The sequence below is a fragment of the Symphalangus syndactylus genome, chromosome 13, assembly GCF_028878055.3.
Source record: "Symphalangus syndactylus isolate Jambi chromosome 13, NHGRI_mSymSyn1-v2.1_pri, whole genome shotgun sequence".
Lineage (NCBI taxonomy): Eukaryota > Metazoa > Chordata > Mammalia > Primates > Hylobatidae > Symphalangus > Symphalangus syndactylus.
This window is the reverse complement of record NC_072435.2, coordinates 42600371-42627651: the sequence shown is the minus strand read 5'-3', so window position 1 is coordinate 42627651 and position 27281 is coordinate 42600371. Positions and strand designations below refer to the sequence as shown.

The 27281-nt window shown below is 47.7% G+C and overlaps 1 protein-coding gene across 3 annotated transcripts; it reads left to right on the top strand.

Annotated features, from left to right (window-relative positions):
- The first annotated feature begins 84 nt into the window (after window positions 1–84).
- On the top strand, window positions 85–26596 carry CALR3 (calreticulin 3). Of its 3 annotated transcripts, XM_055239184.2 has the most exons (10): window positions 92–246; window positions 433–534; window positions 6235–6438; window positions 11557–11651; window positions 12698–12883; window positions 14342–14449; window positions 14547–14678; window positions 16426–16518; window positions 17851–18022; window positions 26317–26596. In XM_055239184.2, the coding sequence occupies exons 1-9, from the start codon at window positions 156–158 to the stop codon at window positions 17992–17994; spliced, it is 1155 nt and encodes a 384-aa protein (XP_055095159.1). In that variant the 5' UTR covers window positions 92–155; the 3' UTR covers window positions 17995–18022; window positions 26317–26596. The 3 variants fall into 3 exon arrangements, with proteins under 3 accessions (XP_055095158.1, XP_055095159.1, XP_063472495.1); XM_055239183.2 differs by lacking the exon at window positions 26317–26596 and having other exon boundaries at window positions 85–246; window positions 17851–18064; XM_063616425.1 differs by lacking the exons at window positions 12698–12883; window positions 26317–26596 and having other exon boundaries at window positions 17851–18064.
- Window positions 26597–27281: the final 685 nt, after the last annotated feature.

Here is a 27281-nt window from a genome sequence, read left to right as displayed (position 1 = left end):
GGCCCAACGTGCCCCGCGCTGCAACTACCAATGGGACCCTCAGGTCATAATCGCGAGTTGTGACGGGAGTTGTAGTTTCGGGACGCGCCTGAAGAGCCGCAGAGAGAGCGGGGAGCTAAGGGGTGGAGGCGACCGGAAGTGCAGTGCACGCCCCCATGGCCCGGGCTCTGGTTCTGCTTTGGGCCATCTGCATGCTGCAAGTGGCGCTGGCTACCGTCTATTTCCAAGAGGAATTTCTAGACGGAGGTGAAGAGGCCACGCCTGTGGTGGCGGAGGTGTAAGCTCCCCCATCTCCGCCCCCTAAGGCTGGCCAGAGTCGCCACGGGGTCGACGGCAGCGAACCCTCGAATCCTCGAGGGTCCCCCACACCCTTCCCTTATCCCAAATTAACCGTTATCACCTCTAACCAGTGTTATTTCCCCTTCCCCACAGAGCGTTGGAGAAACCGATGGGTGCAGTCCACCAATGACTCCCGATTTGGGCATTTTAGACTTTCGTCGGGGAAGTTTTATGGTCATAAAGAGAAAGATAAAGGTTAGTGTAGAATCAGGACCAAATTGAGCCTAATGTTACATCTCCAGAGCAACCGCTCTAGGTAGTTGTGGCACAGCCAAAACGCTTTTATTCCCGTTTTACAGATGAAGACATTAAGGCAAAGGTAAAACTTAAGGGGCTTCTTTCCTTGTTTTTTTGTTTCTTCTCTCCTTTTTTTTTTTTTTCTTTTCTTTTTTTTTTTTTTTGAGAGAGAGCCTTGCTCCGTTGCCCAGGATGGAGTGCAATGGCGCGATTTCGGCTCACTGCAACTTCCACCTCCCGGGTTCAAGCAATTCTCCTGCCTCAGCCTCCCGAGTAGCTGGGACTACAGGCGCGCGCCACCATGACTGGCTAATTTTTGTACTTTTAGTAGAGACAGGGTCCACGTTGGCCAGGCTGGTCTCGAACTCCTGACCTCGTGATCCACCCACCTCGGCCTCCCAAAGTGCTGGGATTACAGGCATGAGCCACCGCACCCAGCCTCCTCTCTCCTTTCTTTATTGCCGAAGATTACTTTTTTTTTTTTTTTTTTAGTAGAAGTCTCGCTCTGTCGCCTAGGCTAGAGTGCAGTGGCACGATCTTGGCTCACTCAAACCTCCGCCTCCCGGGTTCAAGCGATTCTCTTGCTTCAGGCTTCCGAGGAGCTGCGATTACAAGCGTGCGCCACCACGCCCTGCTAATTTTTGTAGAGACAGAGTTTCACCACATTGCCCAGGCTGGTCTCAAACTCCTGGCCTTAAGTAATCCACCTCGGCCTCCTAAAGTGCTGGGATTATAGGCGTGAGCCATGGTGCTTGGCCTATTGTCATTATTATTATTTTATTACTTTTATTGGTATTAGGTCCCCTGAAGTCCAAGAAGACATATTCGGCTTATTTGGTATAATAAAATCATACTTGAAGCACTGTCAAATATGCAATGGTATTTAACCTTCTTTGGATTATATTTATATGACTGTGTTATTAGTAGGCATTACCAAAATTGCCCCTCTTAATAGACACTAGTCAAGTGCATTTGAGGATCAAGGGCCACGCCCCTCAGAAGGAAAAGGTTAGTGGGTACTTTTTCTCATTTTAATTTTCGCATTAAAAAGAAAAATAGGCCGGGCGTGGTGGCTCATGCCTGTAATCCCAGCACTTTGGGAGGCCTTAGGCGGGCAGATCATGAGGTCAGGAGTTCGAAACCAGTCTGGCCAATACAGTGACACCCCGTCTCTACTAAAAATACAAAAATTAGCTGGGTGTGGTGGCACATGCCTGTAGTCCCAGCTACTCGGGAGGCTGAGGCAGAAGAATCACTTGAACCTGGGAGGCAGAGGTTGCAGTGAGCAGAGATCATGCCACTGCACTCCAGCCTCAGTGACAGAGTGAGACTCCATCTCAAAAAGAAAAATATGGTCAGGCACGGTGGCTCACACCTGTAATCCCAGCATGTTGGGAGGCCAAGGCAGGTGGATTACTTGAGGTCAGGAGTTTGAGACCAGCCTGGCCACCATGGTGAAACCTTGTCTCTACAAAAATACAAAAAAATTAGCCAAGCGTGGTGGCACACAACTATAATCCCAGCTAATTGGGAGGCTGAGGCAGGAGAATCGTTTGTACCCAGGAGGCAGAGGTTGCAGTGAACTGAGATTGCACCACTGCACTCCAGCCTGGGTGACAGAATGAGACTCCATTTCAAAAAATAAAAGAAAAAATACAGAGGTAAACATTACATCTTGTCGCCTGCACATTCTTCAGGGTACAACACAATGAGTTTTTACTTTTGTACAGGCAGGTCAAGATAAGGCAAGCGAATCACTTGAGGTTGAGACCAGCCTGGCCAACATGGCGAAACTCCGTCTCTATTAAAAATACAAAAATTAGCTGGGCATGGTGGCACACACTTATAATCTCACCTACTTCAGAGGCTGAGGCAGGAGAATCACTTGAACCCAGGAGGCGGAGGTTGCAATGAGCCAAGATCATGCCACTGCACTCCAGCCTGGATAACAGAGCAAGACTCTGTCTCAAGAAAATATATATATATATATATATATATATATATATATATATATATATATACAAATATTAGCCGAGCATGGTGGCATAGGCCTGTAGTCCCAGCTACTTGGGAGATTGAGGCAGGAGAATCACATGGACCCGAGAGGCGGAGGTTGCAGTGAGTCGAGATCGTGCCACTACACTCCAGCCTGGGCAACAGAGCAAGACTCTTGTCTCAAAAAAAAAAAAAAAAAATCTAGCTTCAAGAGAGCTAATTCAAGCTCAAAGTTTGAGGACAACTGTGCGGAAAACACAGATCCCAAAGAATAGAAGTCAGTGTTCTGAAGTGTAGAAGTTTGGGATCATTTGTATAGACAAAGTTTAGGGAAGCTTAACAGAATTTCAGCATCTTTCTAGGCAAGGCTTGATAGATAATGACCATGATCCCATTAGTCAAGGTGGTCTTTTTCTTTTGAGAAGGTATATTTAACATTTCGCCCTGAAGATGTAACAGTCACGGCATCTTTTGTGCCATCTGGTCTGAGTTAGGTACATACAGGTCAGTACCAAAGGCAGTTAATCTGTAACCAAGGTCAGTGGTCACAAATAGAGGAGGCCTGGTCTCTGGTCTGTCCTAGTCATTTGCAGAACAAGAATAATGAGGAAGAAGGTTTATCTATGATTTAAGAAGCAGAGGTTTCACCTGCATGCTACATGACTCAGATCACACATCTTGCTCAAGGCTTGCATTTATTTATTTATTTATTTATTTATTTATTTATTTATTTGAGAGAGAGTTTCACTCTTGTTACCCAGGCTGGAGTGCAATGGCGCGATCTCTGCTCACCACAACCTCCGCCTCCCAGGTTCAAATGATTCTCCTGCCTCCAGCCTCCCAAGTAGCTAGGATTACAGGCATGTGCCACCACACCTGGCTAATTTTTTTCTTTCTTTTTTTTTTTGAGACAGAGTCTCGCTCTGTAGCCCAGGATGGAGTGCAGTGGTGCGATCTCTGCTCGCTGCAAGCTCCGCCTCCTGGGTTCACGCCATTCTCCTGCCGAGTAGCTGGGACTACAGGCACCTGCCACCACGCCCAGCTAATTTCTTTTTTTTTTTTTTTTTTTTTTTTTTTTGAGACGGAGTCTCGCTCTGTCGCCCAGGCTGGAGTGCAGTGGCGCAATCTTGGCTCACTGCAAGCTCCGCCTCCCGGGTTCACGCCATTCTCCTGCCTCAGCCTCTCCAAGTAGCTGGGACTACAGGCGCCCGCCACCACGCCCGGCTAATTTTTTGTATTTTTAGTAGAGATGGGGTTTCACCGTGGTCTCGATCTCCTGACCTCGTGATCCGCCCGCCTCGGCCTCCCAAAGTGCTGGGATTACAGGTGTGAGCCACCACGCCTGGCCTAATTTTGTATTTTTAGTAGAGACAAGGTTTCTCCATGTTGGTCAGGCTGGTCTCCACCTCCCGACCTCAGGTGATCCGCCCGCCTCGGCCTCCCAAAATGTTGGGATTATGGGCATGAGCCAGTTGGGATTACGGCCGTGAGCCACTGCATCTGGCCTATTTATTTTTTTAAACAGAGTTTCACCCTGCTACCCAGGCTGGGGTGCAATGGCTCCTCCACCTCCCAGTTTCAAACAATTCAGCTGCCTCAGCTTCCCGAGTAGCTGGGACCACAGGCTCGCGCCACTACGCTCGGCTAATTTTGTATTTTTAGTAGAAATGGTGGGGTTTCCCCACATAGGCCGGGCTAGTCTCGAACTTCTGACCTCAAGTGATCCACCCGGCTCAGCCTCCCCAAGTGCTGAGATTACAGATGTGAGCCATCATGCCTGGCCTCTCAAGGCTTTAAATTGTATTTGCTTTCACATATGTGAACGTTTAGGCCGCGCACGGTGGCTCACACCTGTAATCTTAGCACTCTGGGAGGCAGAGGTGAGCGGATCACTTGAGGCCAGGAGTTCAAGACCAGCCTGGGCAACATGGTGAAACCCCATCTCTACTAAAAATACAAAAATTAGCCACGCGTGGTGTCGCATGCCTGTAGTCCCATCTACTCAGGAGGCTGAGGCAGGAGAATTGCTTGAACCTGGGAGGTGGAGGTTGCAGTGAGCAGAGAGAATCAGCCTGGGCAATAGAGCGAGCCTCTATCTAAAAAAAAAATTAAAAATTAAAAAAAAAAAAAGGAAGGAAGGTCAGTTTAGTGTCCATAAAGTTTCATTGGAACACAGCCACATCATCCAGTCTTTTTTTTTTTTTTTTTTTTTTTGAGGTGGAGTCTCGCTCTGTCACCCAGGCTGGAGTGCAGTGGCGCGATCTCAGCTCACTGCAAGCTCCGCCTCCCGGGTTCACGCCATTCTCCTGCCTCAGCCTCTCCGCGTAGCTGGGACTACAGGCGCCCGCCACCACACCCGGCTAATTTTTTGTATTTTTAGTAGAGACGGGGTTTCACCGTGGTCTCGATCTCCTGACCTCGTGATCCTCCCGCCTCGGCCTCCCAAAGTGCTGGGATTACAAGCGTGAGCCACCGCACCTGGCCCACGGGTTTAAGCAATTCTTCTGCCTTACTCTCCTGAGTAGCTGGGACTACAGGCACATGCCACCACACCCCGCTAATTTTTGTATTTTTAGTAGAGATGGGGTTTCACCATAGTAGCCAGGCTGGCCTCAAACTCCTGACCCAGTGATCCGCCTGCCTCGGCTTCCCAAAGTGCTGGGATTACAGGAGTGAGCCAGCATGCCTGGCAGTCCATTCATTTTATATATTGTCTATGGCTGCTTTTTATGTTGAAAAGGCAGAGTAGAGTGGTTAGGAAAAGGACCAGCCAGGCGCAGTGGCTCATGCCTGTAATCCCAGCACTTTGGGAAGCCGAGCCGGGCAGATCACGAGGTCAGGGGATCAAGACCATCCTGGCTAACACAGTGAAACCCCATCTCTAACTAAAAATACAAAAAAATTAGCCGGGCATGGTGGCCGGCGCCTGTAGTCCCAGCTACTCGGGAAGCTAAGGCAGGAGAATGGCGTGAACCCGAGAGGTGGAGGTTGCAGTGAGCCGAGATCGTGCCACTGCACTCCAGCCTGGGCAACAGAGTGAGACTCCATCTCAAAAAATATAAATAAAATTGATTAGTTAATAACAGTGGTATATTAAGAACAAAAACTTCCAAGTGTGTGAAATAAAAGTTGTATGGGCCGGGCATGGTGGCTCATGCCTGTAATCCCAGCACTTTGGGAGGCTGAGGCAGGCAATCACCTGAGGTCAGGAGTTCAAGACCAGCCTGACCAACATGGTGAATGAAACCCTGTCTCTACTAGAAATAGAAAAATTAGCTAGGCGTGGGTGGCAGATGCCTGTAATCCCAACAACTCGGGAGGCTGAGGCAGGAGAATCGCTGGAACCTGGGAGGTGGAGGTTGCGGTGGGCTGAGATCGCACCATTGCACTCCAGCCTGGGTGACACAGCGAGATTCCATCTCAAAAAAAAAAAAAAGTTGTATGGAAGCAGAGTGCCTGCTAGTGGTGTACCCATTATACATTATTGTATAATGCTCTGTTGGCACTGTAGATCACTGTAAATGACATTTATGGTTGGGAGTAAGGGAAGGACATCCATTTAACTTCCTCCATTACTGAGCACAGCGTCATTCCTAATCCTGCTTCCTGCATTACTGAGCACAGCGTCATTCCTTATCCTTCATTAGTATTTTTTGTTCAAAGGTCTGCAAACCACTCAGAATGGCCGATTCTATGCCATCTCTGCACGCTTCAAACCGTTCAGCAATAAAGGGAAAACTCTGGTCATTCAGTACACAGTAAAACATGAGCAGAAGATGGACTGTGGAGGGGGCTACATTAAGGTCTTTCCTGCAGACGTTGACCAGAAGAACCTGAATGGAAAATCGCAGTACTATATTATGTTTGGTGAGTTTAGGTGGTGCAACGCAACCACTTCTAGTGACTTTGAAAACCCTCCCACTTCACAGGATCTTTAGACTAAGACTTTGCTAATGTAGTGAAGGTAGTAGTATTGAGTATATCGAATCCAAGGATTATAGCACTATTAAACCTAATTAATATAAAAAGGCAACTATACCAGTCTGTTGTGTTCCTGAAGAAGTTATTTATTCACCATTAATGTTGCCCTCATGCAGGGTAAGGATACCTTATCTGAAATGTTTGGGACTAGAAGGGTTTTGGATTTTGGAGTTTTTGGGGGATTTTGAATTATTTGCATTATCCTTACTGGTTGAGCATCGCTAATCTGAAAAATCTGAAATCCGCAATGCTCCGATGAGCATTCCCTTTGAGCATCATGTTGATTCTAAAAGTTTTGGGTTTTGGAACACTTCAGATTTGCGATTTTTTTGATTTGGGATGCTCAACCTGTGTGTTTTTGTTGGTTTGTTTGTTTTTGTTTTGAGCTGGAGTTTTCACTCTTGTGGCCCAGGCTGGAGTGCAATGGCAATGGCTTAATCTTGCCTCACTGCAATCTCTGCCTCCTGGGTTCAAGTGATTCTTCTGCCTCAGCCTCTTGAGTAGCTGGGATTACAGGCATGTACCACCATACCTGGCTAATTTTTTTTGTATTTTAGTAGATATGGGGTTCCTTTTTTTTTTTTTTTTTTTTGAGATGGAGTTTCGCTCTCGTTGCCCAGGCTGAAGTGGAATGGCATGACCTCGGCTCACTGCAACCCCCTCCTCCCAGGTTCAAGGGATTCACCTGCCTTGGCCTCCCAAGTAGCTGGGATTACAGGCATGCAACACCACGCCCAGCTAATTTTTGTATTTTTAGTAGAGACGAGATTTCTCCATGTTGATCAGGTTGGTCTTGAACTCCCAATCTCAGGTTATCCGCCCACCTCAGCCTCCCAAAGTGCTGGGATTACAGGCGTGAGCCACTGGGCCCGGCTGAGATGGGGTTTCACCATGTTGGTCAGGCTGGTCTCGAACTCCTGGCAGGTATCCAACTCCTGACCTCAGGTGATACCTGCCTTGGCCTTGCAAAGTGCTGGGATTACAGGTGTGAGCCACTGTGCCTGGCCTCAACCTGTGTTTTGAAGCCTTCAGGACTCAGTAAACCTTGGCCATGGGCCAAGTTGGCCCACTGCCTGTGTTTATATAACCCATGAACTAAAAATGTTTTTTACATTTTTAACTGTTTGGAAAAAATCAATACAAGGATGATATTTTGTGATACATGAAAATTATATGAAATTTAGATTTCAGTGTGCATAAATGAAGTCTTACTGGAATGCAGCCTCACTCTGTTCATTTATATGTTGTCTGTGGCTGCTGGCTAGTGCCAGTGGCAGAGTTAAGTTGTCATGACAGAGATCATTAGGCTTACAAAACCAAAAATATTTTACCATCTGGCCTTTATAGAAAAAACCTGCAGATGTCTAGAAAATATTAAATGTCTCCTGACAACAGGGGTACTTGATTAAAATTTGTGCTAGAACCGGGAAGGGACCACACTGGGCCACAGGAAATAGACTTAAGTATAGTGTAACTTAAAACTTTAAGAATGAATGTACCTCAGGCCAGGCGTAGCGACTCACACCTGTAATCTCAGCATTTTGGGAGGCCAAGGCGGGCAGATCACTGGAGTTCAGGAGTTTGAGACCAGCCTGGCCAACATGGTGAAACCCTATCTCTACTAAAAATACAAAAAAAATTAGCCGGGCGTAGTGGCACATGCCTGTAGTCCCAGGTACTCAGCAGGCTGAGGCAGGAGAATTGCTTGAACCCAGGAGGTGGAGGTTGCAGTGAGCCGAGATCTCACCACTGCATTCCAGCCTGGGTAACAGAATGAGACTCCATCTCCAAAAAAAGAATGAATGTACTTCCAAAATATTCATCTTCAGCTGGGCACAGTGGCTTATGCCTGTAATCCCAGCACTTTGGGAGGCCAGGCAAGAGGATTACTTGAGTCCAGGAGTTCAAGACCAGCTTGGCCAACATAGTGAGACCCTGTCACTACAAAAAATAAAAATTAGGGCTGGGTGCAGTGGCTCACGCCTGTTATCCCAGCACTTTGGGAGCTAGAGGCGGGCGGATCACCTGAGGTCAGGAGTTCGAGACCAGCCTGACCAACATGGAGAAACCCCATTTCTATTAAAAATATAAAATTAGAGCCGGGTGTGGTGGCTCACGCCTGTAATCCCAGCACTTTCAGAGGCCGAGGTGGGCAGATCATGAGGTCAGGAGATTGAGACCATCCTGACTAACACGGTGAAACCCCATCTCTATTAAAAATACAGAAAATTAGCCAGGAGTGGTGGTGGGCACCTGTAGTCCCAGCTATTCGGGAGGCTGAGGCAGGAGAATGGCGTGAACCCGGGAGGCGGAGCTTGCAGTGAGCTGAGATCGCTCCACTGCACCCCAGCCTGAGGGACAGAGTGAGATTCCATCTCAAAAAAAAAAAAAAAAAAAAATCAAAATTAGCTGGGCATGGTGGCACATGCCTGTAATAATCCCAGCTACTCAGGAGGCTAAGGCAGGAGAATCACTTGAATCTGGGAGGCAGAGGTTATGGTTAGCCGAGATTTCACCATTGCACCATTGCACTCCAGCATGGGCAATAAGAGCAAAACTCCGTCTCAAATAAATTAATAAATAAATAATACAAAATAAAAATAAAAATAGAACTAAAAAACACCCAGATATCTGAAACATCAAGGGAGGATCACTTGAGCCCCGGAATTTGAGACCAGCTTGAGCGATATAGCAAGACCCCATCTCTACAAAATGTTTCTTTTTTTTTTTTTTGGAGACACAGCTTTGCTCTTGTTGCCCAGGCTGGAGTGCAATGGCACGATCCTGGCTCACTGCAACCTCTGCCTCCCAGGTTCAAGCGATTCTCCTGCCTCAGTCTCCCAAGTAGCTGGGGTTAGAGGTGCCCGCCACCACGCCCAGCTAATTTTTTTGTATTTTTGTAGAAACGGGGTTTCACCGTGTTGGACAGGCTGGTCTCGACCTACTGACCTCAGGTGATCCACCCCCTTTGGCCTCCCAAAGTGCTGGAATTACAGGCGTGAGCCACCATGCCTGGCCCCATATCTACAACAATTTTAAAAATTAGCCCAATGAGGTTGTGCACACCTGTGGTTCTAGCTACTCAGGAGGCTGAAGCAGGAGAGTCCCCGGAGCCCGAGGAGTTTGAGGATGCAGTGGGCTGTGATCACACAACTGCACTCCAGCTTGGATGACAGAATAAGACCCTGTCTGAAATAAATAAATAAATAAATAAATAAATAAATAAATAAATAAGGGAAAAACCCTATATAGCATGAGTCTACTACATCTGAATTGCCAAGCATCATAATTTGGGGTCAAAAAAAGATTAAAATAAACTTTTCTTAGTATTTCAGTTTTTAATTCAACAGTTCCATTTTACTCAAACCCATTCTGTTACTATTGGAACACTTTGTTGTAATGAGTCAGTGCCAGCCATTAGTGTAAGGGGAGCTTGCTGAGGGTGAGGGGTTAAGGAGGAGGAGAAGGGAAGAACAGTTATTGTCAGTCTTGACATTTGCATAAATTCCTATGTATAAGTTATGCATAAAACCTCAGACAGGCAACACAGAGCCCATCTGTCTACATTTCCTTATGAACATCCATTACAAGCGTAAATACCTTTTTTTTTTTGAGATGGAGTCTTGCTCTGTCACCCAGGCTGGAGTGCAGTGGTGCAATCTCGGCTCACTGCAACCTCCACCTCCCAGGTTCAAGCGATTCTCTTGCCTCAGCCTCCCCAGTAGCTAGGATTACAGGTGCGTGCCACCATGTCTGGCTAATTTTTGTATTTTTAGTAGAGACGGGGTTTCGCCATGTTGATCAGGCTGGTCTCGAACTCCTGACCTTGTGATCCACCCGCCTCAGCCTCCCAAAGTTCTGGGATTACAGCTGTGAACCACCACACCCAGCCCACATTTTTTTTTTTTTTTAATTGAGACGGAGTCTCTCTTGGTCACCCAGGCTGGAGTACAGTGGCCCGATCTCAGCTCACTGCAGCCTCCACCTCCTGGATTCAAGTGATCCCCTCACCTCAGCTTCCCAAGTCCCTGGGACTACAGGGAAACACCACCACTCCCGGCTAATTTTTGTATTTTTAGTACACACGGGGTTTTACCACGTTGGCCAGGCTGGTCTCAAACTGGCCTCAAGTCATCTCCCCACCTTGGCCTCCTAAAGTGCTGGGATTAGCAGGCCACTTTGAATATTTAGGTAAGCTTCAGAACACACTCAAAAAGTGAGTGGAAAGTCAGGACATTGTCCTTTAACAGCAATAATAAGATATTCACACATGTGACCAGATGCAGTGGCTCACACCTGTAATCTCAGCACTTTGGGAGGCCAAGGCAGGCAAATCACCTGAGGTCAGGAGTTTGAGACCATCCTGGCCAACATGGCAAAAACCCGTCTCTACTAAAAACACAAAAATTAGCTGGGCGTGGTGGTGCATGCCTGTAATCACAGCTATTCTACTTGGGAGGTTGATGCAGGAGAATCACTTAAACCCAGGAGGCGGAGACTGCAGTGAGCCGAGATCCCACCACTGCACTCCAGCCTGGGCGACAGAGTGAGACTCTGTCTCCAATAAATAAATAAATATCTTAGTGTGAATATCTGATTATCAGATTATATCTGATTATATTTAAGAAGAATGGACCGCTCGTGGTGTTTCAAGCCTGTAATCCTAGGACTTTGGGAGGCCAAGGCAGGTGGATCACAAGGTCAGGAGTTTGAGACCAGCCTGGCCAGCATGGTGAAACCCCATTTCTACTAAAAATACAAAAATTAGCTGGGCATCGTGGCATGCGCCTGTAGTCCCAGCTACTCAGGAGGCTGAGGCAGGAGAAATGCTTGAACCCAAGAGGCAGAAGTTTCCGTGAGCCAAGATCATGCCACTGCACTCCAGCCTAGGTAACAGCAAGACTCCGTCTCAAAAAAAGAAACAAAAAAAGAATGGTTGTGGGTTGGTTATTCTACGGTGATGCATTATGGAAAGAAATTGAGAGCAGCTTATCTTTTTTGTAGGACCCGATATTTGTGGATTTGATATCAAGAAAGTTCATGTTATTTTACATTTCAAGAATCAGTATCACGAAAACAAGAAACTGATCAGGTGTAAGGTAACTGCTCTTGTATTCAAATAAATGAGTGTTAACTCCTGCCAGATAATAACTAAGTTTAGAAAAAATAGTTTTGATAATAAAATACTTAACTGAGCCAGGGATGGGTCCTTGTAGACATACCTTCTGTTTCCAGTTTCCAGTTTAGAGGGCCCATTGGAGATACTTGTCTCCTTTAACTGGTTTCCTGAAGTTTTTACCCCATCAGGAGGGCACTCTCATTTTTTACCATGAGCTATGACATGTCATCATTTGCCCTATGAGGGTTACAATAGTACAGTCACATTTCAGCCACATCCATCCTCATTAATGAATGAAATATTCAGGATGAAAAAAACATTCTGGAGAAATGTCTGGGTGCAGTGGCTCACGCCTGTAATCCCAGCAGTTCGGGAAGCTGAGGCAGGAGGACTGCTTGAGCCAAGGAGTTCAAGACCAGCCTGGGCAACATGGCAAAACCTTGTCATGACAAAAAATACAAAAATTAGCCAGGTGTAGTGCCAGGAACCTGTGGTCCCAGCTACTGGGGAGGCTGAGGTGGGAGGGTCACTTGAGCCTGGGAGGTCAAGGTTGTAGTGAGCTGTGATTGCACCACTGCACTCCAGCCTAGGTGACAGAGCAAGACCCTGTCTCAAAAAAAAAAATAAAAATAAACTGCATATTTAGACTTGCATTAAAACATCGAGGGTTGGCCGGGTGTGGTGGCTCATGCCTGTAATCCCAGCACTTTGGGAGGCTGAGGCAGGTGGATCACCTGAGGTCAGGAGTTCGAGACCAGCCTGGCCAACATGGTGAAACTCTGTCTCTACTAGATACAAAAAATTACCCGGGCATGGTGGCAGGTGCCTGTAATCCCAGCTTCTCAGGAGGCTGAGGCAGTAGAATCGCTTGAACTCAGGAGGTGGAGGTTGTAGTGAGCCGAGATTGTGCCACTGCACTCCAACCTGGGCGACAGAGTGAGACTCCATCTCAAAAAAAAAAAAAAGAAAAGAAAAAAAAAGAAAACGAAGGTTTAATTGGTACGCTTTTCCCCCTAAAATGTGCAGGTTGATGGCTTCACACACCTCTACACTCTAATTTTAAGACCAGATCTTTCTTACGACGTGAAAATTGATGGTCAGTCAATTGAATCTGGCAGCATAGAGTACGACTGGAACTTAACATCACTCAAGAAGGAAACGTCCCTGGCAGAATCGAAGGATTGGGAACAGACTAAAGACAACAAAGCCCAGGTGTGAATTTTTCCTGGGCAACTCTAAAAAGTGCACATAGTTTGTAAGTACCCAGTTACTGGACAATTGCTGCATGGCTGGTAGCCACGATGGCAATATTGTAGCACCAAATGTCCTCCCCAGAGCACACACTGCAGACCAGCCACATCTCTATACATCTGAAGGTGTCATAAAAGAATTATTTATTTATTTATTTATTTATTTATTTATTTATTTATTTATTTTTTGAGACAGAGTTTCGTTCTTGTTGCCCAGGCTGGAGTGCAGTGGCGTGATCTCAGCTCACGGCAACCTCCGCCTCCCAGGTTCAAGTGATTCTCCTGCCTCAGCCTCCCGAATAGCTGGTATTACAGGCACCCGCCATCACCCCTGGCTAATTTTTTTTTTTTGAACGGAGTCTCGCTCTGTCACCCAGGCTGGAGTGCCGTGGCACGATCTCGGCTCACTGCAAGCTCCGCCTCCCGGGTTCACGCCATTCTCCTGCCTCAGCCTCCCGAGTAGCTGGGATTATAGGTGCCCACCATCACGCCCAGCTAATTTTTTTGTATTTTTAGTGGAGACGGGATTTCATCGTGTTAACCAGGATGGTCTCGATCTCCTGACCTCATGATCTGCCCGCCTTGGCCTCCCAAAGTGCTGGGATTACAGGCGTGAGCCACCGCGCCTGGCCCTTAATTTTTGTATTTTTAGTAGAGATGGGGTTTCACCATGTTGGCCAGGCTGGTCTCGAACTCCTGACCTCAAGTGATCTGCCTGCCTTGGCCTCCCAAAGTGCTGGGATTACAGGCATGAGCCACCACATCTGGCCATCGCCATCACTTTTTGCACCATCACTTTTCACTCTAGCCACTACTTGAGGTTTCCACACCGGTGCTCCTCTCCATAGCATAGAGGAAAGGGCTAAAGTCATATGGCAGGTTAGGGAGAAAAATCTAGGCAGTGTGGTGTTGCCCTGAAGTCCTCAGTGGGATTGGAAGCACCAAGCACTTGGCCTCCTGATCACCAAATTGAAGAAGCGAGAGGGACACTGGGAGAGGGGTCACCAGCCTGTGCCTGCCACTTGGCATCTAAGAATTTCCTTTCTCAAATCTGAGTATCTGGCTGGGTGTGGTGGCTCATGCCTGTAATACCAGCACTTCCAGAGGTCAAGGCAGGAGGATCGCTTGAACCCAGGAGTTCGAGACCAGCCTGGGCAACAGAGGGAGACCCTGACTGTACAAAACATAAAAATAGTAGCCAGGTATGATGGCGGGCGCCTGTAGTCTGAGCTACTTGGGAGGTTGAGGCAGGAGGATCACTGGAGCCCAAGAGGTTGAGGCTGCAGTGAGCCATGATTGCGCAACCGCACTCCAGCCTGGGTGAGAGCAAAACCTAGTCTCAAGAAACGAAAACAGAAGCAACAACAACAAATATATGAGCATCTAACTGATTTTACTTTTTCCTTACATGTCTTTGAAGGACTGGGAGAAGCATTTTCTGGACGCCAGCGCCAGCAAGCAGAGCGACTGGAATGGTGAACTGGATGGGGACTGGCCAGCGCCGATGCTCCAGAAGCCCCCGTACCAGGTGTGTGGCCTCTTTGCATGATGCCAGGGATGCCCCAGGGCTGCCCCTCTGCTGCCCATGTCATTGAGACCACCCCATATGTTTTTTTTTGATACAGGATGGCCTGAAACCGGAAGGTATTGATAAAGACATCTGGCTCCACCATAAGATGAAGAATACCAACTATTTGGCACAGTATGACCTCTCAGAATTTGAGAACATTGGTGCCATCGGCCTGGAGCTTTGGCAGGTCATTTGGTTTTAACTTTACTTTAGTTTTTGTGTGTGTGTGTTTTGTTTTGTTTTGTTGAGACAAGGTCTCATTCTGTCGCCTAGGCTGGAGTGCAGTGGCACCATCCTAGCTCACTGTAGCTTCAAACTGGGCCCAAGCGATCCTCCCACCTCCCAAGTAGCTAGGACTACAGGCACAAGCCACCACATCCAGATTTTTTTTTTAAGAGATGGGAGTCTAGGCCGGGCGCGGTGGCTCACGCCTGTAATCCCAGCACTTTGGGAGGCCGAGGTGGGCGGATCACAAGGTCAGGAGATTGAGACCATCCTGGCTAACATGGTGAAACCCCATCTCTAATAAAAATACAAAAAAAATTAGCCCGGCGTGGTGGCAGGTGCCTGTAGTCCCAGCTACTCGGGAGGCTGAGGTAGGAGAATGGCGTGAACCCAGGAGGTGGAGCTTGCAGTGAGCTGAGATCACGCCACTGCACTCCAGTCTGGGCGACAGAGCAAGACTCCGTCTCAAAAAAAAAAAAAAAAAAAAAAAAAAAGAGATGGGAGTCTCAGAACTTCTAGGCTCAAGCAATCCTTCCACCTCAGCCTTCCAAAGTGCTGAGAGTTTTGTTTGTTTGTTTGTTTTTGTGCTTTTTTTTTTTTAACGCTTTGGTGATCCCAGCTGGGCTCAGTGGCTTATGCCTGTAATCCCAGCACTTTGGGAGGCTGAGGGGGGCAGATTGCCTGAGCTCAGGCGTTCGAGACCAGCCTGGGCAACATAGTGAAACTCCGTCTCTACTAAAAATACAAAAATTAGCCAGGTGTGGTGGTTCGTGCTTGTAGTCCCAGCTACTCAGGAGGCTGAGGCATGAGAATAACTTAATCCTGGGAGGAATCACTTGAACCCAGGAAGTGGAGGTTGCAGTGAGCCAAGATCGCGCCATGGCACTCCAGCCTGCGTGACAGAGTGAGACTTCGTCTCAAAAAAAAAAAAAAACAGAGCAAGACTGTCTCAAAAAAAAAAAAAAAAGTTTTGGTGATCCCAATGTGTAGCCATGTTTTAGGAACCAGTGCCTTAGAGGGAAAGGATATTCTAGAAATGGGTTTAAGCACCACCTACTATTCTAATTGCTGTTATAGTATACAGTACTGAGTAAAATACAACTGTTTCTTTTTGAAAAGTTGTTACATATGTCACATCAATAATGAAAGCCTAGTAGCCAGGGACAGTATGGCTCACACCTGTAGTAGTCCCAATTACTGGGGAGGCTGAGGTGGGACAATCACATGAGCCCAGTTTTTTTTTTTTTTTTTTTTTTTCTTTGAGACTGAGTCTCACTCTGTCACCCAGGCGGGAGTGCAGTGGCACAATCTCAACTCACTGCAGCCTCTGCTTTCCGGGTTCAAGCGATCCTCCCACCTCAGCCTCCCAAGTAGCTGGGACTACAGGCATGCATGACCACACCTGGTAATTTTTGTATTTTTAGTAGAGACAGGGTTCACCATGTTGGCCAGGCTGGTCTTGAACTCCTGACCTCAAGTGATTCACCTGCCCCAGCCTCTCAAAGTGCTGGGATTACAGGTGTGAGCCACCATGCCTGGCCAAGCCCAGAAGTTCAAATCCAGCCTAGGCAACATAGCAAGACCCCCATCTCTAAAAAATAAAAAATGTCACCTGAGCTCCATATATTTCCAAAGGAAAAAAGAAATGAAAAATAAACAAATAATAAAGAATAAAAGCATAATAATGAAGGCCTTATTTTCATCTGCAGGTGAGATCTGGAACCATTTTTGATAACTTTCTGATCACAGATGATGAAGAGTATGCAGATAATTTTGGCAAGGCCACCTGGGGCGAAACCAAGGTATGAAGCACGTGATTAACTCTTCCTACATCACTAATTTATTTATGTAAATTTTTTTTTTTTTTTGAGATGGAGTCTAGCTCTTTCACCCAGGCTGTAATGTAGTGGCACAATCTCGGCTCACTGCAACCTCCATCTCCCGGGTTCAAGCGATTCTTCTGCCTCAGACTCCCGAGTAGCTGGGACTACAGGCGCATGCCACCACGTCCGGCTAATTTGTGTATTTTTAGTAGAGAGGGGGTTTCACCATATTGCTCAGGCTGGTCTCGAAGTCCTGACCTCAGGTGATCCGCCTGCCTTGGCCTCCCAAAGTGCTGGGATTACAGGAGTGAGCCACTGTGCCTGGCCCCACGTAAGGTTAATATTGGCAGGTTCCAGGGATTAGGACATGATTTTTTTTTTTTTTTTTTTTTTTTTGAGATGGAGTCTTGCTCTGTCACGCCAAGTGCAGTGGTGTGATCTCCGCTCACTGCAGCCTCCACCTCCAGGTTCAAGCAATTCTCCTGCCTCAGCCTCCCGAGTAGCTGGGACTACAGGCACCTGCCACTACACCCAACTAATTTTTGTATTTTTAGTAGTGATGGGGTTTCACCATATTGGCCAGGATAGTCTCGCTCTCTTGACCTCATGATCCACCTGCCTTGGCCTCCCAAAGTGCTGGGATTACAGGCGTGAGCCACCGCACCCAGCCAGGACATGAAATCTTTACAGGCTTTTCTTATTCAGCCTATCCCAGGTGGTGAGGAGGCTTCTAGAAGGCAGGGTCTGCCTGAGTACTGACATGCATTTGGCCACATGGAAGCATAACCCCTGGCCTCTGGGGCTTTTTTTGTTTTGTTTTGTTTTGTTTTGAGACGGGGTTTTGCTCTGTCACCCAGGCTGAAGTGCAGTGGCACCATCTCAGCTCACTGCAACCTCCACCTCCCGGGTTCAAATGATCCTCTCACCTCAGCCTCCCGAGCAGCTGGGACTACAGCCACACACCACCACACCCAGCTAATTTTTGCTTTTTTTTTTTTTTGAGACAGAGTCTTGCTCTGTCGCCCAGGATAGAGTGCAGTAGCGTTATCTCGGCTCACTGCAAGCTCCACCTCCCAGGTTTAGGCCATTCTCCTGCCTCAGCCTCCCGAGTAGCTGGGACTACAGGCGCCCGCCACCACGCCCAGCTATTTTTTTTGTATTTTTGGTAGAGACCGTGTTTCACCGTGTTAGCCAGGATGGTCTCGATCTCCTGACTTCATGATCCATCCGCCTTGGCCTCCCAAAGTGCTGGGATTACAGGCATGAGCCATCGCAATAGGTGGGGCTTATGTTTTTTGTTTCTTTCTCCAGGGTCCAGAAAGGGAGATGGATGCCATACAGGCCAAGGAGGAAATGAAGAAGGCCCGCGAGGAAGAGGAGGAAGAGCTGCTGTCGGGAAAAATTAACGGGCACGAACATTACTTCAATCAATTTCACAGAAGGAGTGAACTTTAGTGATCCCCATTAGATATAAAGATGACTGGTAAAATCTCATTGCTACTTTAATCTATGTTTCAAACTCAAATGTCTACATGGCACTTTGTCCAATTTTCTTTGAAAAGTGTTTCATGCTTCTGGGTGGGGTAGGTTGCATCTCCCCTGGTGACCCCCTTGCACTGAGAAGTTCCCTCTTGACAATTTTACACGCTGGAAGCCAGAGGCCAGCAAGGGTCTGGCCAAAACCATGATCCCCTTTTCTTAACTCCCAAAAGTCTTTTTATAAAATAAAAGTTGACCAGGCAGTGTGCCTCACACCTATAATCCCATCACTTTGGGAGGCTAAAGTGGGCGGATCACTTGAGCCCAGAGTTCAAGACCAGCCTGGCCCACACAGTGAAAACCTGTCTCTACTAACAATACAAAAAGTAGTAGATGTGGTGGTGCGCACCTGTAGTCCCAGGTACTTCAGGCTGAGGCTGGAGGCAGCCTCAACCTCCTGAGTAGCTGGGACTACAGGCGCCCGCCACCACACCCGGTTAACTTTTTGTATTTTTAGTAGAGATGGGGTTTCACTGTGTTAGCCAGGATGGTTTTGATCTCTTGACCTCGTGATCTGCCTGCCTTGGTCTCCCAAAGTGCTGGGATTAGAGGCATGAACCACTGCAGCCAGCCATATTTTTTGTTTTTTAATTTAATTTTTATAGGGGTGGGAGTCTCATATGTTGCCCAGGCTGGTCCTGAACTCCGGGACTCAAGCCATCCTCCCACCTTGGCCTCTCAAAGCTCTGGGCTTACAGGTGTGAGCCATTGCTCCTGGCCCAGTCTTCTTCTGGAAGAGGCCCGTAATCATACTGAAACTCGTGATGAAAATAATCAAATTTGTGACACCAGAAATTTGGAATCTAGTGATGTTATGAATAAGCCAAATAAATTGGAATTTATATACAGAATATTGAGAGTTGACCAGTGTGGGCCAGGTGCAGTAGCTCACACCTGTAATCCCAGCACTTTGGGAGACTGAGGTGTGTAAATTGCTTGAGTCCTGGAGTTCAAGACCAGCCTGGGCAATGTGGCGAAACTCTGCCTCTACAAAAAATACTAAAAATTAGCTGGGTTTGGCAGTGCACACCTGTGGTCCCAGCTATTCGGGAGGCTGAGATGGGAGGATCACTTGAGTTTAGGAGGTGGAGATTGCAGTGAGCTGAGATTGCGCCACTGCACTCCAGCCTGTGTGACAGAATGAGACCCTACCTCAGAAAAAAAAAAAAAAGAAAAGAAAGAAAAGAAAAAAAAGAAGGTTGATCAGTTTCAAAAGCCTGGCTGGGAAGTGAAGTTCTGCAAAGTTTTGCTCTCACTCTGGTCAATGTTGACAGACCTTTACACCTGGATTTTTTCTGATGATGGCTATATCAACCTTCACCAATTATTAGGGATTGATTATTACGCTGAGAAACTAAAGTATCTAAACTAAAGTATCCCTTCCTTCTAATGCAAGGGTGGCAAACATTGCCTACCTCTTTCATCTCTGAACAGGGTGAGTAGTGTGAAAAGAATCAGAGGCAGACCTAGAGAGAAAGTGCTGGTACCAATTACTGTACAAAGATGAGTCAGGCCGGGTGTGGTGGCTTGTGCCTGTAATCCCAGCTATTTGGGAGGCCAAGGAGGGAGGATCACTTAAGATCAGGAGTTTGAGACCAGCCTGGGCAACATAGAGACCTCGTCTCTAAAAAAAATTTTTTTTGTAATTAGCTGTGCATGGAGGCACATGACTGTGGTCCCAGCTACTTGGGAGGCTGAGATGGGAGGATCGCTTGAGTCCGGGAGGTCAAGGCTGCAGTGGGCTATGATTGTGCCACTGCACTCCAGCCTGAGTGACAGGGCGAGACCCTGTCTCTAAAAATGAAATAAAATGGAGCTAAAAAGACAAAAAAAAAATGAGTGAGACTGGCTCAGGCTCTGAAGATTCGTTGGGAGCAGCGTTGTCCGAGAGAATTTGTCACGTGTTGCTCTTTTTGTTTGTTTGTTTGTTTGTTTTTGAGACAGTCTTGCTCTGTCGCCCAGGGTGGAGTTCAGTGGTGCAATTATGGCTCACTGCAACCTCTGCCTCCCGGGTTCAAGCGATTCTCATGCCTTAGCCTCCCAAGTAGCTGGGATTACAGGCATGCGCCACACCTGTCTGAATTTTGTATTTTTAGTAGAGATGGGGTTTCGCCATGTTGGCCAGGCTGGTCTGGAACTCCTGACCTCAAGTGATTGGCCTGCTTCGGCCTCCCAAAGTGCTGAGATCACAGGCGTGAGCTACCATGCCGGGTCACGTGTTGCTCTTGAGCCCTTGAAATGTGGCTAGTGGGACCAAGAAATGACTTTTTAATCTTATTTCATTCTAGTTAACTTCACTTTAAACTTTGTTAGAGGAAAAACTCTGGACGTATTAAATTTCATGGAGTGTAACTGAGCAAAGAACAATTCATAAATCAGGTAGCTGCCAGAGCAACTGCATCTTGAATAGGGGCTTAGTAAAATAAGGCTGAGACCTACTGGGCTGCATTCCCAGGCGGTTAAGGCATTCTTAGTGACATGATGAGATAGGAGGTCAGCACTAAAGACCTTGCTGATAAAACAGGTTGCAGTAAAGAAGCCGGCTAGGCCGGGCGCGGTGGCTCACGCCTGTGATCCCAGCACTTTGGGAGGCTGAGGCAGGCGGATCATGAGATCAGGAGATCGAGACCATTCTGGCTAACATGGTGAGACCCCGTCTCTACTGAAAATACAAAAAATTAGCCGGGTGTGGTGTCATGCGCCTGTAGTCCCAGCTACTCGGGAGGCTGAGGCAGGAGAAGGGCATGAACCCGGGAGGCGGAGCTTGCAGTGAGCCGAGATCGCGCCACTGTACTCCAGCCTGGATGACAAAGCGAGACTCTGTCTCAAGAATAAATAAATAAATAAATAAATAAGTAAATCAATCAATCAATAAATAGGGAAGGCATGAATAATCCACCTCTTGTCTAGCATATCATCAAGAAATAACCATAAAAATGAGCAATGTGGCCAGGCACGGTGGCTCAAGCCTGTAATTCCAGCACTTTGGGAGGCCGAGGCAGGCAGATCACTGGAGGTTGGGAGTTCAAGACCAGCCTGACCAACATGGAGAAACCCCACCTCTACTAAAAATACAAAATTAGCTGGGCGTGGTGGTGCATGCCTGTAATCCCAGCTCTTCAGGAAGCTGAGGCAGGAGAACCGCTTGAACCCAGGAGGTGGAGGTTGTGATGAGCCGAGATCCCATCATTGCACTCCAGCCTCCGCAACAAGAGTGAAACTCCTCCCCCACCCCCCCAAAAAAAAGCAACCAGCAGCCCTTGGGGCTGCTCTATGAAGTAGCCATTCCTTTATTCCTTTACTTTCCTAATAAACTTGCTTTCACTTTACTGTATGGACTCGCCTTAATTCTTTCTTGGGTGAGATCCAATAACCCTCTTGGGGTCTGGATCAAGACCCCTTTGCGGTAACAGTACAAAAGCTCTGATTGTCAGAAGTGGCAGGGATCACTGGAACTCCACTTCAGATCCCATCTGCATCATCAAAACGTCAACCCTAAATAAATAAATTCAGGAAATATGGTTAAATGTAGAGTTTAGTTTAGCACAAAGTTTGAGGACGGCCACCCTGGAACACAGATTCCAAAGAATGGAAATCAGCACTCCAAACTGAGGAAGTTTGGGGGTCATTTATGTAGGTAAGGTTTGGGAAGCTTGACAGAGTTTCTACATATTTCACACAAGGCAAGTACATAGTTAACAGTAATCTGATTAGTCAAGGCAGTGGTCTTTTCGGGAAGGGTATATTTAACATTCACATAGAGGACATAACAGTCACGGGATCTTTTGCACTATCTGGTCTGATTTAGGTGCAAGATAATAAAGGAAAAGTCAGCAATGAAGAAGGGATATCTTAATGCTGATGCCATTTAGTCTTTTGAAATGAATCTACAGAGCAAGAACAGGAGAGTTAATCTATAATCTATAAGCAGAAGTTGTAGTTACATGCTGTCTGGCTCAGATCACACAGTCCCGTTTTCTTCAAGGCTCAACATAATTCTTAGGGTTCAAAAGTGTGTGATTAAGTTTGGATTTTTTTTTTTTTTTTTTTTGAGATGAAGTTTCTGTGTTGCCCAGGCTGCAGTGCAGTGGTGCGATCTCGGCTCACTGCAAGCCCCGCCTCCTGGGTTCATGCCATTCTCCTGCTTCAGCCTCCCAAGTAGCTGGGACTACAGGCGCCCACCACCATGCCCGGCTAATTTTTTGTATTTTTAATAGAGACGGGGTTTCACCATGTTGGCCAGGATGGTCTCGATCTCCTGACCTTGTGATCTGCCTGCCTTGGCCTTCCAAAGTGTTGGGATTTCAGGCGTAAGCCACCACGCCCGGCCTTTTTTTTTTCTTTTTTTTTCTTCTGAGATGGAGTTTTGCTCTTGTTGCCCAGGCTGGAGTGCAATGGCACAATCTTGGCTCACTGCAACCTCCCCCTCCCAGGTTCAAGCGATTCTCGTGCCTCAGCCTCCCGAGTAGCTGGGATTACAGGGGCCCGCCACCACACCCGGCTAATTCTTGTATTTTTAGTAGAGATGGGGTTTCACCATGTTGACCAGGCTGATCTCGAATTCCTGACCTCGTGAACCGCCTGCCTTGGCCCTCCAAAGTGCTGGAATTACAGGCGTGAGCCACTGCGCCCAGCCAAGTTTGTATTATTTTTGCAAGATGATGCTGGAGAGTTTCTATGGCCACCACCCTTCTAGACTCTCTGATACTGGTGCTTAAAGCCTGCGTGCTACATTTCCTGGACGCCATTGCCAATTGGCAACGTTCCTATCATGCTTTATTAGAACAAAGATGGGAGGCAGAAAGAGGGGAGAAATCATTTGTTTTCAGACTTCTGCCAGTGGCTTAGGTGGTGGTGACAACAACAGCTGTGACTTTAGCAATCATGGTGGAAGCAACTGTGGCTAGCAAGGGTGAACACATCTGGGATCCTTCTGTAGGCACAGTGATTGTGGGTTATGGGTCCTCTTGTGCTTTATTTATTTATTTATTTTGAGACGGAGTTTCGCTCTTGTCGCCCAAACTGGAGTGCAGTGGCGCGATCTCAGCTCACTGCAACCTCCGCCTCCCAGGTTCAAGGGATTCTCCTGCCTCATCCTCCCGAGTAGCTGGGATTACAGGTGCCCACCACCACAACTGGCTAATTTTTGTATTTTTAGTAGACACAGGGTTTCATCATGTTGGCCAGGCTGGTCTCAAACTTCTGACCTCGGGTGATCCATCTGCCTCGGCCTCCCAAAGTGCTGGGATTACAGGCGTGAGCCACTATGCCCAGTCACCTCCCCTGCTTTAATCTTTCAGCTCTAGAGAGGCTAGCAGCCTCATATAGTTACCAATCTTTAGGTAAATTTACCTTCCTTTTTTGTTCTTCCAGTACTTCCAACACTTTTTTTTTTTTTTTTTTTTGAGACAGATTCTTGCTCTGTTGTCCAGGCTGGAGTGCAGTGGTGCGATCTCAGCTCACTGCAACCTCCGCCTCCCGGGTTCAAGCAATTCTCCTACCTCAGCATCCTGAGTAGCTGAGATTACAGGCACCCGCCACCATGCCCAGCTAATTTTTTTGTATTTTTAGTAGAGACGGGGTTTCACCATGTTGGTCAGGCTGGTCTCGAACCCCTGACCTCATGATCCACCCGCCTCGGCCTCCCAAAGTGCTGGGATTATAGGCGTGAGCCACCGTGCCCAGCCCCAACACTTTTATATTCAGTCCCCTGTAGTCGTTTATGTATTCATTTATTTTTATTTATTTATTTTTTAGACAGAGTCTCGCTCTGTCACCTAGGTTGGAGTGCAACGGTGAGTTCTCAGCTCATTGCAACCTTCCCCTCCCAGGTTCAAGCAATTCTCCTGCCTCAGCCTCCTGAGTAGCTGGGATTACAGGCACCTGCCACTGCAATGGGTTAATTTTTGTATTTGTAGTAGAGATGGGGTTTCTCCATGTTGGCCAGGCTGGTCTCAATCCACCTGTCTCAACTGGATTGCTGGGATTACAGGCATGAGCCACAGAGCCTGGCTCAATCCCCTGTATTCAATATCCTCTATTTGAAGTACCTAGAAGGACTTCTCTTTTCCTTATGGAATATGTACTGATAAAGCACTCAAGACTGTTAAAAACCTTCATTACTCTATAGATGTAACAAAAGAAGCTGAGGCAAAGTTAATGTAAGTAGAGAGTTTGGGTCAAGGTTGAGGACTGCAGTCCAGGAGACATAGATTCAAGTTGCCCTGAATGTATGCTTTGATTAGCAACAGTTACAAGTGGGTTCTTTTTGTTTTTGACTTTGTTTTGAGACAGTCTCACTCTGTCACCCAGGCTGGAGTGCAGTGGTGCAATCTGGCTCACTGCAACCTCCAACTCCCGGGTTCAAGTGATTCTCTGGCCTCAGCCTCCCGAGTAGCTGGGACTATAGGCAGGCACCACCACATCTGGCTAATTTTTGTATTTTTTTTTAGTAGAGATGGGGTTTCACCATATTGATGTTTCACCATATTGGCCAGGCTGGTCTCCAACTCCTGACCTCATGATCCTCCCACCTCGGCCTCCAAAAGTGCTGGGATTACAGGTGTAAGCCACTGCACCTGGCAACAAGTGGGTTCTTGTCTTATTTATTTATTTATTTTTGAGACAGAGTTTCGCTTTTGTTGCCCAGGCTGGATTGCAATGGTGTGATGTTGGCTCACTGAAACCTCTGCCTCCTGGGCTCGAGCAATTCTCCTGCCTCAGCCTCCTGAGTAGCTGGGATTACAGGCGCCTGCCACCACGCCTGGCTAATTTTTGTACTTTCAGTAGAGACGGGGTTTCGCCATGTTGGCCAGGCTGGTCTGGAACTTCTGACCTCAGGTGATCTGCCCACCTTGGCCTCCCAAAGTGCTGGGGTTACAGGCGTGAGCCACCCCGCCTGGCCCACAAGTGGGTTCTTAAAGGAAAAAGAAGGGGCAGTTCCTAAAGTGTTTATTGCGGATTTACATAGAATAACCTAAGCTGTTGATTGGCTATACATTTTTTTTTTTTTTTTTTTTGAGACGGAGTCTTGCTCTGTTGCCCAGGCTGGAGTGCAGTGGCTTGATCTTGGCTCACTGCAAGCTCCGCCTCCTGGGTTCATGCCATTCCCCTGCCTCAGCCTCCCGAGTAGCTGGGACTACAGACGCCCACCACCATGCCCGGCTAATTTTTTGTATTTTTTAGTAGAGACAGGGTTTCACCGTGTTAGCCAGGATGGTCTCGATCTCCTGATCTCGTGATCCACCTGCCTCAGCCTCCCAAAGTGCTGGGATTATAGGCGTAAGCCACCGCACCCAGCCTTCTTCTTCTTTTTTTTTTTTTGAGACAGAGTCTTGCTCTGTTGCCCAGGCTAGAGTGCAGTGGTGCCATCTCTGCTCACTGCAACCTCCGCCTCCCAGGTTCAAGCGATTCTCCTGACTCAGCCTCCTGAGTGGCTGGGACTAAAGGCATGTGCCACCACGCCTGGCTAATTTTTGTATTTTTAGTAGAGATGAGGTTTCACCATGTTGGGCAGGCTGGTCTCAAACTGCAGACCTCAGGTGATCTGCCTGTCTTGGCCTCCCAAAGTGCTGGGGTTACAGGTGAGCCACCACACCTGGCCAAAAATACCTTTAAACAATACCCCTGGCCACAGGTGCAGCTGGGGGAATTGTTTCAACCACAATAGGCTGGAGGTTCACGATGTTTAGATTTCTAACAAATCCTGTGGCCGGGTGCGGTGGCTCATGCCTGTAATCCCAGCACTTTGGGAGGCTGAGGCAGGTGGATCACGAGGTCAGGAGATGGAGACCAGCCTGGCCAACATGGTGAAACCCCATTCTACTAAAAACACAAAAATTAGCCGGGCATGGTGGCAGGTGCCTGTAATTCCAGCTACTCGGGAGGCTGAGGCATGAGAATCACTTGAACCTGGGAGGTGGAGGTTGCAGTGAGGCGAGATCATGCCACTGCACTCCAGCCTGGGTGACACAGCGAGACTCTGTCTCAAAAAAAAAAAAAAAAAAAAGGAAGCAAACATCTCAAGTCTCACCTAGAGCTACCAATCAGCCTAAGAACCCCAGTTTGTGTTTAACAAGCCCTTGTGAGGTGGTTCTAACACGGTTTCAGGATGAGTCAGCTCCCTGCTCTAGACTGTCAACTGGGGGTACAGAGTGTGTTGACCTGATGCACAATTAGTTCACCTGTGTCTAGGCCACGGTCTGGCCCAAGGTAGAGTGCTCAACACGTGTTTGGCAGGTGAATGAATCATAAAGCATGCAGTGCTCATCTGAGCGGCAGGAGGCACCCTGAGTCACTGAAGATGCTGGAGCAGCTGCTTGTGAAACACCAGATAGGAGGAGACGGACGGGAGGTTGTGTCCCCACACCTGAGATTGCTGGCCTTCTGACTTGCTTGCTGGGAACCGGTGCCAGGCCAGACGCACTGTGCCTCCATCATAGGATGCCTGGTAAGGCGAGGCCAACCTTCCCGGAAGAAACCCTGTGCTGCTATGGTCAAGTTGCCTGCTCGGACTTCCTTCTTCACTCTGTTTATAGAAATTGGCCCTGGAGGTGTACGTGCTGGGTGCCCATAGCCAATGGAAGGCAATGTGTATTTATTTTTATTTTATTTTTTGAGACGGTGTCTCGCTCTGTCACCCAGGCTGGAGCATTTGAATAAATAAATGCCCTGTAATCCCAGCACTTTGGGAGGCCAAGGCGGGCAGACTGCTTGAGGTCAGGAGTTCAAGACCAGCCTGGCCAACATGGTGAAACCCCATCTCTATTACAAATACAAAAATTTGGCCGGGCGAGGTGGCTCACATCTGTAATCCCAGCACTTTGGGAGGCTGAGGCAGGCGGATCACCTGAGGTCAGGAGTTTGAGATCAGCCTGGCCAACATGGTGAAACCCTGTCTCTCCTAAAAATACAAAAATTAGCCAGGCGTGTTGGCAGGCGCCTGTAATCCCAGCTACTAGGGAGGCTGAGAGAGGAGAATTGCTTGAACCTGGGAGGTGGAGGTTGCAGTGAGTGGAAATCATGTCATTGCATTCCAGCCTGGGCGACAGAGCAAGACTCCATCCCAAAAATAAAACAAAAATACAAATACAAAAATTAGCCAGGCATGGTGGCACATGCCTGTAATACCAGCTACTCAGGAGGCTGAGGTATGAGAATCACTTGAACCTGAGAGGCGAGGTTGCAGTGAGCCGAGATCGTGT